The 13,348-nt window shown below is 48.7% G+C and overlaps 1 protein-coding gene across 2 annotated transcripts in view; it reads right to left on the bottom strand.

Annotated features, from left to right (window-relative positions):
- Positions 1-13,348, bottom strand: part of NADSYN1 (NAD synthetase 1) — a 46,882-nt gene that overhangs the window by 29,404 nt on the left and 4,130 nt on the right. For both annotated transcript variants that reach the window (XM_003909407.2, XM_009185405.4), the window contains exons 3-5: positions 12,072-12,188; positions 6,346-6,399; positions 5,703-5,792 (exon numbers count right to left, since the gene is read on the bottom strand). In XM_003909407.2, the coding sequence (XP_003909456.1) occupies positions 5,703-5,792; positions 6,346-6,399; positions 12,072-12,188 (261 nt within the window). The remainder of the gene's footprint in view (positions 1-5,702; positions 5,793-6,345; positions 6,400-12,071; positions 12,189-13,348) is intronic.

Below are 13,348 nucleotides of genomic sequence, written 5' to 3'. Positions count from 1 at the left end.
AGGATGGTTTCCCCCATACTGTTCTCATGGTAGTGAGTCTCAGGAGAGCTGAGGCTTTTATAATGGGTTTTCCTTTTTGCTTGGGTCTCGTTCTCTCTTGTCTGCCGCTATGTAGGATGTGCCTTTCGCCTTCTGCTGTGATTGTGAGGCCTCCCCAGCCACATGGAACTGCGAGTGTATTAAAGCTCTTTTTCTTTATAAATTACCCAGTCTTGGGTATGTCTTTAGCAGCAGCATGCAAACGGATGAACAGGGTCTCATTCTGTCATCTGGGCTAGAGAGTAGTGGCACGATCAGGGTTTGCTGCAGGCTCAGTCTCATAGGCTCAAGTGATCCTCCCACTTCAGCATCTCAGGTAGCTGGTGTTGGGAACAGGCCCCCAGATCTGACCATAAACAAAATCTCTGCAGCACTGTGACATGCTCGTGATGGCTATGACGCCCAGGCTGAAGGCTGTGGGTTTACCAGAATGAGGGCAAGGAACACCTGGCCCACCCAGGGCGCAAAACCACTTAAGGCGGTCCGGAACCACAAACAGTAGCATGAGCGATCTGTGCCTTAAGGACATGTTCCTGCTGCAGATAAGTAACCAGAGCCCATTCCTTTGTTTCCTGTTTTAGTTAATCTATAATCTATAGACACAATGCTTATCACTGGCTTGCTGTCAATAAATATGTGGGTAACACTCATTCGTGGCTCTCCACTCTGAAGGCTGTCAGCCCCAACTCCCACTCCACACTCTATATTTCTGTGTGTGTGTGTCTTTAATTCCTCTAGTGCCACTGGGTTAGGGTCTCTACAACCCAGCTGATTGTGACAGCTGGGACCACAGGTGCACACCGCAACGCCCAGCTGATTTTTGTATTTTCTTTGGTAGAAAGGGGGTTTCACCATGTTGCCCAGACTGGTCTCGAACTTCTGAGCTGGTCTCGAATCCTGAACTTCTGACTGCCTTAGCCTCCCAAAGTGCTGGGATTATAGGCATGAGCCACCACGCCTGGCCTTTCTTTTGGTCTTCATGAGTATCTTAGCTATTCGTGGCCTTTTGCTCTTCCATGGAAATATTGGAGCTGGTTTATTGAATTTCCTGTTCAGATTCTTATGGAAACTACACTGAATCCATAGATCAACTTAGGGGAGATGAATGCTTTTCACACTGTGCCTTCCTTTTCACATATGCAGGCAATCTCCATTTAGCTCAGTAGTTGTTAATGCCCTCCCATAAAATTTTATCACTTTTTCCCATACGGGGCTTACACATCTCTGGTTATAGTTATCCATAAGCACTTTGGCTGCTGGAATAAACGGTATCTTCCTTAAAGTTCTGACTGAATGTTGCTGGTAAATGAAAGGAACCTGACTTTTGATTGGTTTTATCATCCAGCAAATTTGCCAAAATGTATTGTTAATTACAATACGGTTCCAGTCTATTCCTGGATTTTCATTTGATCCAGAATAATGACCTCTGTTCTTTAATCAAATTATTGTGTCCATTTTTATTTGTAGTGATTACTGACAGATTTATTCTGTCTTATGTGCTATCTCTGAGTCCCACTTTTTCTACTGGACTTTTAAAGAACTCACTTCCTTTTATGCTTCATTTGGAATTATTTCATTTTTTCCTTTTCATTCTTCTTTTCTTCTGCCTGCTACTTTGACAATCATATGTTCTGTATCTTTCCTTTTAGTGGTTACCCTAGAAACTTTATGTGTATTTCACCTAAAGTCAAAAATTGATCAGTATCTTTATCCTCCTACAGAGCATTGCCCTAATTAACATGCACGGTTATGCAGCGATTTAGGGCTGGCCTATTTTCTACTACATATTAGACATTATGTTTCGTACAGTCCCGTTTGTTTACACATATATACAAATTTATCAATATCCTTTTTCACCAATCCTTTTGAAATTTCGAGGCTTCTGCTAGAATAATTTTCCTTCTGCCTAATGTACACGTTCAGAATTTCCATTGAGTCTTTTAACGATAAACAGTTTTTGCCTGTGTAAAAATGTCTTGATTTTTGTCCTTGTTCTTAAAGGATGCATTTGCTGATTCTAACATTCCTGGCTGCCGGTGACTCCCTCCTTGGATTTTTTCCAGCCACCGTCTCCTGGCTCCAGGCTTCGCCACGACGAAGCAGGAGTTGCTCCAGCTGCTCAATCTTTGTGGGTGATTTCTTTTCCCCCTCTGGCTACTTTCGAGAATTTCTGTGTCTTTAGTGTTCTGTGGTTTCACAAGAATGTTTCTAGATGTGAATTTGTTTGTTTATCCTGTTGAGATCTGTTGCAGTTAGTGTATCTGAGAACAGCATCTTTTAAATATTGTGTGGATGTTTCCATCTTCTTTCAAATACCGCCTCTTCTCCGTAACCTCCGTTATCTCCTTCTGAGACAGGGATTCCACCCTTGTTATCCACTTTCACTCTTTGCTCATGTTTCTTAATGTCTCTTAGGTTTGCATCAGATTTTCTTTAAGGCTTAAATTCTGGATAACTGGGAGAGGTCTATCCTTCAGTTCCCTACCTCTCTATTCAACTATGTTTAACTTACGTGTTATTCATCCACATTATTATTTGGCTCTTTTTCTAACTCTGATTGTCTGTTTCTTACCTTTTGAGCTTCTCATTGATTTATTTCAGTGTATTAGGAACACTTATTTTCTATTCTGTGTCGAGCTTTCACATCTGCGTCTACTGTATTTTTTTGCTGGTTCTTACTCGTTGTGCCTTATTTCCTTGTACATTTTATGATTTTGGACTGTGAGTTTCTCATTTTCTATAAATGTCACGTCTAGAAATTCTGAGCAGCCTGGATTGAAGGTGAATTTCTCCAGAGAGACGTCTGTTTGCCTGTGCCTAGTGTCTGCGGGCGCTACAGTAACTTCTGGAAGGTCTATTGCCTGGAGACTGGACGCTGCCTGAACTCATCTTGGGTGCATATGGAATTAACTTCTTCTCCTGAGTCTTATTATACTACACAGGTAGGGAGGTTTCCAGCACAAAGGCTGTCAATTTCTAGGCAACATTTCTCCCCCTCCACCAAGCACCAGGTTGAGGAAGGCATGTGTTCAGCCTTCTCTCTCTGTGCAGTGGGCTTATGTCTCAGTCACGGTTTCAATGTGAGCCGACTATAGCGACAGCATACGGGGGTGTCTCCTACTGGATCTCCTGCCCATCCCCCCACCTCCACTTCCATGGAATTATCATCAATAAAGCTCAAGGTCTCCAGGCGTAGGAAAACCCTTGGGGCAAAAGCCAGCTTTGTGCCCAGGGTCTTACCCTTGTTTCCCAGGGTCTCTGGTTTCACTGTTTTTAGGCTTAATATATTCTGTACTTTCCTGCCAGCTCAGTGGTGCACATTTGAAAATGAGACATAAATGCAGACACACTGTATCCGGCATATTAATGGCTTCGGTCGTGAGGGTCATTCCGGTTCCGGAACTGCCCTGGAGTCAGAAACGGCAAAGCAGCAAAGGAGTGAGTGGCAGACAAGAGCAGTCAACGATTCCACCTGCAAGACAGAAAGTGAACTGCGAGGGGGCAGACATCTCTCCGCCTCTGCTGGCAGAGAGGATGAAATTACAGCCTTGGAGCCTGCAGAAGAGAGTGGCCATGAGAAGCAAAGCCGTCCGCCCACGGAGACCTTGCAGCCCGTGCCTGGCAGCACCAGGCTCTAGAGGGCGGGGTGAGACAGAGCCGGAAGCAGAGGATACCTGGACCATCTCCTGGGCCCAGCACATCATCCCACTGGGGACCAGACTGCGCCACATACTGGGCACCAGAACACTAGGCTCGGGAGACAGGGGACAGGGAAAGGGGTGGTCTTGAGGTCTAGAGGCTGAGGATGGGGGCGCGTGGTAAGTGAAAGTCCAGGTGGCTGAGTGTAGGTGCTCAGCCTAGGAGATCAAAAGACGGTTTTTTTTTTTTTTTCTGGAGAATTTAGAAAACAAAGATTTACTTTATCTTCACCTCAACATATGCTAGAAAGACATGGGATAAACTCAACATCCATTCTCAATTTTTAAAAATCTGAAGTAAAACTAGCTATAGATAGATATAAGCCCCAATCAAATGCAGAAACATTAAGAACTTTCCAAGGAAAGTCGGGAAAAAGATGAAACTGCCCCTTAGCAACGAATTCTGCTCCAGAAATGATCTAGTATACTGTTCTAGAAATGCTGGCCAACAAAAGTTAAGAAAATGAACCAAGAGGTGTAAATACTGGAAAGGAAAAGGAAAATTCGTTGCATATTATATAAGTGTAACTTAAAAGAAAAACTACAAAAATCAACAGACTAACCAACAGACACAACAGAATTTAATGAGGTGGTCAATTACAAAAGCAACATAAAAATCAAGTTTTCCTGTATAAAAATATTAACCACTTAAAAATATAATATTAAAGAGTTCATTTACAATAACAACAATAAAAAATAGAAATAACTGTAGTAAAAATAGAAAGTAGAATTTCTCAACTGTGGCAATTTTGCCCCCCGGGGGACATCTGGTAATGTCTGGGGACATTTTTGGTTGTCACAACTGGGAGTATCTGTGGGGAGACCAGCTATGGCAGTAAATGCCTGAGGATGCACGTGGCAGACGCCCCATGGCGAAGAATGACCCAAAGGTCAACTGGGTGAAGATGTGAAACCTGACATTCAGTATCATTCGAGATGGAAGTGACACTTCACGTAACATGACTGGCATCCCTGACTGATGTGAGTTCCACGTGATCTGCGCTGAACCTAGCTACAATTTAATCAGCAGCATCGAATCAGGCATATAAGGGACTGGCACCAGGGGGTGGAGACCCTAGTCCATGTTTCTGTGCATCCTCTGCTTGCAGAGACCTGATCAGATGAGGAAGCCATGAGTAGGGAGCCCCAGATGTGGAGAACAACAAACAATTGTTCTGAGGCCACGATGACCTCCACAGGCACAATGACCTCCTTCCGCAGTGGCTCCCACAGTTCTACCTCATCCCCAATGTAGCCCCCTCCAGCACAACCCTATAACACCTCCCTCCAGCCCCCGCCTCTCTGCAGACAGCCCCTTCTCTGCTGTGCTGCCTGTTGCAATCTTGCAAAATATTTTCCTACTTTCTCTAATCAATCTGCCTGTCTTCGCCTACAACCGTCTTGGTAAATCCCTTCACCGCCTGCACCATCGGCCCCAGCTAGTCCATATCCCTGGCACTGCTGAGGTGGAATAGGGTCTGGGGGCAGGGAACCTGAGCACTTCCTAGAACTAAATCAAAGGAAAAACCCCAGCTTTCTAAGACCAAGTAAATAACTTTGTAACTAATTCAGACAGGAAACACCTCTTTATTTGCATAGTGTGTACACCAAGTAAATAACCTTGTCACTTCACTTCAGCCTCTTTATTGACATGGGGCCCACACCAAGTAACCAATGGGAAGCCTCTAGAGGATATTTAAACCCCAGAACATTGCGTAACCGGCCCGTGAGCCGCTTGCTGGGGCCGCTCCCGCCCTGTGGAGTGGGCTTTTATTTTCATTCAGTCTCTGCTTTGGTTGCTTCATTCTTTGTTTGCTTTGTTTGTGCTTTTTGTCCAATCCTTTGTTCAAAATGTCAAGAACCTGGACACCCTCCACCAGTAACACCCCCATGATCCAGACCCAAGGCTACACACAGCGAAGGTGCTTAACACACATCCCAGGAGCGGTCCGGCACCCGACTCACCGACTCCTCGACCACGGGGTGAACCAGCGTAGCTCGCGGTAGTTGCCTTCGTTGGCCAAGGCCATCTTGGGTCTGATGAGCAGGATCTTCCTGCAGGCAGAGGAACAAAGCCGTGCACACCGGGCTCCTGAGACAAACATGTCACTGGTGGTGGCCACTGCCACCGGGGGACAAGGTGATGCCGTGTACAGTTGGCTCAAGAATGGGGCCCCGAGCAAATCTCTCTCCTTCTCTGGGCTTCCACTTTCTCTCTCTGACTCAGGTCTCCACGGCTGCATCCGTTCCTGACCCTCACAGTGAAGCAACTAAGCCCCAGCAGGTGTGCACCTCACCAGCAGCTGGTGACCAGGCGCTCCAGGGAACTCGCTCAGCAGGACTGGCTTCCAGGCCACAAGGACCTGTGTCCCCACACCCCCACCCTCTGTGTCTCTCTCTTTCTGATACCTGATGATGCCTGTCTCGGTGGTGGCTGAGACCCAGAGAAGCAAAGGCACCTGGGTCACCTGCCTGGTGCATCGGCCCTGACTAACCCGGGCACTTCCAGAAGCAGCCTACCAGTAATGGGTCCCCAGGGCAGCACCTTCGGCTGAGAGCCAGGGAGAGGCCCCAGTCACCCTCCCGGGGGCGGGAGCAGGGAGCCTACCTGTTGAGGAATATCACTCTGCAGTTGTAGCGGACGTTTCGGTGCATTACAGGCCTGCAGGAGAGAGGGGAGGTACACGCATGTCTGCCCAGTTATGAAAACACAGAGCATGCGGAGGCAGTGGCTGGCTGCAGCTCTGGAATCATGCATTTTACTTTAATATGAAGCTTCCTCCGATCCCTTCACAGAACTGCAAGGCTCTTCTGTTGGCACCCTCAAATCAAAGCTAAAATGAGCCGAGATGGTTCTGCCACCCAGGCAGCACCGACTCTAAGCCTAGAGGAGCTTCTTCTCAATGAACAGCAACTTCTTTCCACCACAGGGTTCTTCCCTCTCCTCCTGAAATGTTCCAGCCTCTGCTGCCTCCTCCCCTTCCCCCTCCAAATTGCCTTGTGCTAACCTGAGGTATCCACTTTCCAGCACTTGTCCGCCCTGAGCTCATTTCCACCCACCACCTGGGACATGTGGAACCCTTGCATTCGCCATTTGGGGCCGGCCCTTTCTCAGGACTGGGCCTTGGCTTCACACTCCTATCACCTCGCTGACACCCTGTCATCTCCCACTGCAGATGAGGGGACCACAGCAGGAGAGGGCGACCTGGCTGGGGATACTCGCACGGGTACCAGAGTGACCTGACAAGAGGCTCTGGCCAGAGCAGGGCAGCACAAGGGAAAAGATGACCCGGACAGGAGCGCTGAGAGGACGCAGTGTCGGAGAGAAGCACAGGCGCCTGCCGGGGGTGTGATCCGACCGCAAAAGTGTTTCGGGGGAAGAAAAAACCAAATGTGGATGGTGTGGAGTTCCGATTCCAGCCTTGCCACTGGCTAAGTGACCGGTGTGAACCCAAAAGTATCTGAGACAGGTCTCAGTCTACTTAGAACATTTATTTTGCCAAGGTGAAGGACGCACACCTGACACAGCCCGAGGAGGTCCTAACCACACGTGCCCGCGGTGGTCGGGGCACAGCCTGCTTGTACACATTTCAGGGAGAGAGAAGATGTCACTCAATACATGCTGGATGGGCACTGCTCGAACTGGAAAGGCAGGACCAACTCGAGGGGGCCGGGGATGGGCTTCCAGGGCATAGGTGGATTTAAATGGTTCTGATCGGCAATTGGTTGAGTTATTATCAATAGAAAGGAACGTCTGGGTTATGACAGTGGGTTGTGAAGACCAAAGTTTTATGATGTAGATGAAACCTCCGAGTAGCGGGCTTCAGAGGGAACAGACTGTAAATGTTTCCTATGAGACTTAAAGTCTGTGTTGATGTTCATGCTGGTCAGCTCTTCCAAAAGGAAGGAGGGGAAATGAGGCCTGTCTGATCCCCGATCACCACCGACTCCCCGTCATGGCCTGAACCAGGCTTTCAGGTTAACCCTGGAGGGTCCCTCTGAGAGAAGCAGTTCATTCAGAGGGTTGGGAGGACCTTAGGATTTTATTTCTGGTTGATGTGGGGAAAAGAAAGAGATCAGCCTGTTACTGTGTCTATATAGAAAGGAGTAGACATAAGAGACTCCCTTTTGTTCTGTATTTGAGATGCTGTTAATCTGTGACCCTACCCCCAACCTTGTCCTTGCAAGAGACATGTGCTGTGGTAACTCAAGGTTTAATGGATTTTGGGCGTGCAGGGTGTGTCTTTGTTCCTAGAAAAGCTAGGTATTGTCCAAGGTTTATCCCCATGTGATAGGATGAAACAATGTTGCTAAAAGGTTTATCTCAAGGCACAGGATTTTCCTTTAAACTTATTCATGTCACAGAGATCCTTGTTCTTATGTCTTACTGCTAATTTCCTCCCTAAAAACGATCCTATTGTCCTGCCACTCCCTTATCTTTAAGATGGTAAAGATAATTATCTATAAATACTAAGGGAACTCAGAGGCCGGTGCCGGCGTGGGTCCTCTGTAAGCTGAGCACCGGTCCCCTGGACCCCCGCTTTTCTTTCTCTATACTTTGTCTCTGTGTCTTATTTCTTTTCTCAAGTCTCTCGTTCCACCTAACGAGAAACACCCACAGGTGTGGAGGGGCAGGCCACCCCTTCAGGTTGACACCAGCCTCGACTCTTCCTCCCAAAAATGGGGATGAAAGGGTAAGATGCATGCAGGGGCACCACTGCCCGTCCCTGTCCTGGCTGCGGCCCCCGTCCTGGCTGTGGCCACCATCCTGGCTGTGGCCACCATGAGCGACTCACTCCATCATGGCTTCTGTTCCTCTCCGACGTGTTCTAGATCCAGGACCCCACCAGATCTCATGTCCATCTGTAATCCCCAGCATTGGAGGGGGGGCCTGGTGTGGGTGGAGTTCTCATGCATGGCTTGGCACCATCCCCTCCGTGCTGTTCTTCTGACAGGGAGTGAGTGGGTTCTCGTGAGATCTGGTCATTTTAAGAGTGTGTAGCAACTGGGTGCAGTAGCTCACGCCTGTAATCCCAGCACTTTGGGAGGCTGAGGCAGGCGGATTACAAGATCAGGAGTTCAAGACCAGCTTGACCAATCTGATGAAACCCTGTCTCTACTAAAAACACAAAAATTAGCCTGGTGTGGTGGCGTGCACCTGTAGTCCCAGCTACTTGGGAGGCTGGGGCAGGAGGATCGCTTGAACCCGGAAGGCAGAGGTTGCAGTGAGCCAAGATCGCACCACTGCACTCCAGCCTGCGTGACAGAGTGAGACTCTGTCTCAAAAAGAAATAAATAAATAAAAATTAAAAAGTGAGTAGCGCCTCGCCCCTCTCTCTCTTGCTCTTGTTCTTGCCACAGAAGATGCCTGACGAACACAAACTTGTTTTCACTTAGACAAAGTGTGCCCAGAGTGTGAGGGAAATAGATGTTTTCAATAAAATACGAGCCCTCCGTGAATATCTGATCTCTAAGTGGAGTAAGTCACCAGGACAAACTCAGAAACAAACTAAAGCAGATCAGGGCGGCGCTTTCACCACGTGAACGTTTTACCACCGGACACAAAGTTACACACCAAACGACGCACCGGGAGAAGGATTTTTACCTTACGTGGGAAGGGACTGACATGTTTCACATGTCAAGGACTCAAAATAAATGAGACACAAGCAGTTGTAGGCAAAAAAGCAGGTAACTCTCGAAGAGTGTTACAAACAGCCAACCAACAAACAAAAAAAGTTCAACTCCGTAAGTGAGCAAAGCAAATAAATAAGACAGTCGTTTTTAAAAAAGTATTCACCACTCTGTTTCTTTATTTTGTTTATAAAGGCGAACCCCTTGTAGGGCAGAACTAAGGATGGTGTAGCCGCAACCACAGAGGGCGGGAACCCAAATCAGCACCCTCTGCCTGGAGGACCATTTGAAGAAACAGTGCAAGATGGAAGTTATCAATAACATTATGATAAAACTCTTGTTTTGTTCATTGGAGCCTCCAATCCAGAAAAACGCTAGATTTCAAAAGAAAAAAATACCTTCAAATATGATGGTTACAATTTTTAAGTGTAAAAAGTAGAAAAATGAAAAGAGGATTATAAACTCAAAGTCAGCAGAGGAAAAGTTTGAGCAAAAATGAACCAACAAAAGACAAAACCCAAAAAGAACCAGCCTGGGCAACATAGCGAGACCCTGTCTCTAGGAAAAATTAAAAAAAAAACAAAAACAAAAACAAAACACCAGCCAGGTGTGCTAGCGTGCACCTGTAGTCCCAGGTACTCAGGAGGCTGAGGCGGACGGATCACTTGAGCCCAGGAGGTCGAGGCTGCAGTGAGCCAGGATTGCACCACAGCACTCCAGCCTGGACAACAGAGTGAGAAGCTGTCTCAAACAAACAAACAAAAACAAAAAAAAGAAAACCTAATGAGTAGAAAACTTGGTGAAGTGACGAGAGTAAGTCCCTGTGGTCGGCTGACTCTCAGTCCCTCAAAGATGTCCCCATCCTAACTGCTGGAGCCTGCGACTGTGTTTTGTTACTTGAGACGTTGCAGGGGTGATGAGGTGACAGGCCTTGAGATGGGAGATGATTCTGGACAATCTGGGCCAGCTAGCATAATGGCAAGGGTCCCCATAAGAGGGAGGGTCAGAGGAGGAGCTGTGACAACAGAAGCAGGGGTCGGGGCGACGTCACAGCTGGAAGAGGCCACAGGCCAGGGAAGCTAGAGAAGGCAGGGACACAGATCCTCCTGGAGAGTCTCCAGAAGGAACCAGGCTTGCTGCTGACCCACTGACCCCTTGGCTTCTGACCTTCAGAACCATTAGATAAAAGACTGGTGTTGCTTGTGTGTTTTGTGTCCATGGTAATTCACCAGAGCAGCAAAAGGAAACTAAGAGAGACCACAGGACCAATTAGCATCATCCATGTGAACAGAGCCTAAAATTCCCATCCGTGTGCTGCTTAGAAGAGGCCCCACTCCATAAATGTCATGGTGAGGGTTGGATGCGAGTGGCGGGAGAATATGCGCCAGATAGATGCCAAGAAAGAAGCGAGCCAAGGTGTCACCTCCATGCCAGATGAGGCGGGGCTGAAGGAGATGTAAAGGACTCGATGCAAGGCCCAGTGACGGGGGACAGCAATGCAGAGCACGGCAGACACCAACAGAGCATGTGCAGAGGCCTCCACAGGGGACAGCTATGCAGACTGCGGCACAGACCCCAGCACAGTGAGTGCAGAGGCCTCCATAGGGGACCAGCTGTACAGAGTGTGGCACAGACCCCAGCACAGCGCACACAGAGGCCTCCACAGGGGACAGCTATGCAGACTGCGGCACAGACACCAGCAAAGCGCGTGCAGAGGCCTCCATAGGGGACGGTTATGCAGGGCACAGTACAGACACCATACAGCATCCTCCATAGGGGACAGCTATGTAGAGTGCACCACAGACACCAGTACAGTGCACACAGAAGCCTTCACAGAAGCAGCTATGTAGAGCACAGCACAGACACCAGCATGGGGCATGCAGAGGCCTCCACAGGGTACCAGCTATGCAGAGTGCAGCACAGACACCAGTACAGTGAGTGCAGAGGCCTCCACAGGGGACCAGCTGTACAGAGTGTGGCACAGACACCAGTACAGTGAGTGCAGAGGCCTCCACAGGGGACCAGCTGTACAGAGTGTGGCACAGACACCAGCAGAGCACGTGCAGAGGCCTCCATAGGGACTGGCTATGCAGGGCACAGCACAGACACCAGCATGGGGCATGCAGAGGCCTCCATAGGGTACTAGCTATGCAGAGTGCAGCACAGACACCAGTACAGCACACTCCATAGGGAACCCGCTATGCAAAGCAGGGCTCAGACACTAGCACAGCATGTGCAGAGGCCTCCATAGGGACCAGCTATGCAGGGCACAGCACAGACACCAGCATGGGGCGTGCAGAGGCCTTCGTTGTGGAGCTACACATATGCAGCCTAGGCCATGGGAACCACGTGGCGACACGTGGACATGGAATGAGCCCCGGGGCTCCCCATGATGGGAGTCAAGCTCTCTGCATGCAATGGGGTGAACGCTGCATTCCCCTTTGTGTGGAGTCTGCTGATGTGTGCACAGGACTTTCCGGAAGAACTGACACATCCTACTTCCAGGAGCTACCTCCTTGCAGGGGAAATGAGGTGGCTTCCGGGGCTGAGATAGGAACAAAACCCACTTTTCAAGCATAAGGCCTTTGGTATCCCTGGACACGTGGACATTCCACACCCTGGATGGAGGCTGGTTGGGTGGGTCATGCCCTTGAGCTTGCCTTTGTCCCGGGCTTGCCCTTCCACACTCACACTGGCACTTACATCCCCACGTCGCAGATGATGTCCTGAGTGACGGGAGACTCCAGAAGGGCCGCCAGGACTTGAAACGAGTGCAAGAGGGTGTCCGACTCGTAATAATGATCCCAGCATCCGTAGCCGCTGCAGAGAGAGTGAGAAGGTGAGCTCCAGAAACAATTCAGGTGAGCGGGCTGGGGCAGGGCCTGTGGGCCCGTCCAGTCTGAACGTGTCTGGGGGCCGGGGCTCAGGTGTTTTCTCAAAGCCTTCCAGGTGATTCCAGTGAGCATCCAGCATAAGACCCACCGCCCCAGCACGACGTGCTTTACTGAAAGTGAAGAGCATGGCCCCTGCTTCTCTCTCTGAGTTTTAAGTTACTACAAAAAATCTCTCATATCAGGAAGCGCCTGTCCTTGGGTTTCCTTTTAACCATTAATGTGGCCCAAATGACACTGATCGACAAGAGAAGAACCCCAAAGAAACAAAGCTGGACCCACAGAAATCCATTCTTTGGCAAAGATCACTAATGACCATTCAGAAAAACCACCCCCAAAGCTACCCAAGTTTCTTGCTATAGATGCTTGTAGTCGGCTGAATGAAGGACCCCAAAAAGGTCTGCCCACATCCCAACCTTAGAAACCTGCAAATGTGACCTTATTTTAGAAAAAGAGTCTGCTGATGTAACGAAATTAAGTATCCCAAGATGAGATCACCCTGGCTTTTGCAGGTGGGCCTAAGTCCAATGACAAGTGTCCTTGTAAGAGAAAGGAAAGGAGAGACAGGGAGAACAGGAGGAGGCAACGTGAGGACGGAGGCAGAGATGGGAGCACGGAGGCCACAAGCCAAGGAGCACCTGGAACCACTAGGAGCTGGGAAAGGCAGGAGGGACCCTCCCCAAGAGCCTTTGGAGGGAGGCAGGCCCTGCTGCCATCCTGATTTTGGACTTCTGGCTTCCTGAACTATGAGAGAATACATTTCTGTTGCTTTAAGTCTCTAGTTTGTTTCTATTTCGGCATCTGCAGGAATTCAATAATCCGTGGTGTCATTAAATGTGAAGGCTGGGTTGCTTACTATTGGGGTTCCCATAATACAATATAGAGCATTTGTAGAACACTTATAACTCTTCAAGAAGTTCTCCTTTCTACTACGCCATCAGCCTGGAAGGCACACTTTAAATGCCCAGCAAACCTCACACACGCTCGCATAAACCCCAGAACCGGCAATTATGATTTTTAGTATCTGGGAAAGCACTGCTGTCTGCCCTGGCTCTGCTAAGAGGAAAAGCCCAGTTCTCAGATAGAAAA

This window comes from Papio anubis, chromosome 12 (genome assembly GCF_008728515.1).
Source record: "Papio anubis isolate 15944 chromosome 12, Panubis1.0, whole genome shotgun sequence".
In the NCBI taxonomy this organism is placed as follows: Eukaryota; Metazoa; Chordata; class Mammalia; order Primates; family Cercopithecidae; genus Papio; species Papio anubis.
Note: the sequence above shows the minus strand (reverse complement) of the source record. Positions and strands in the feature narration are given on the sequence as shown.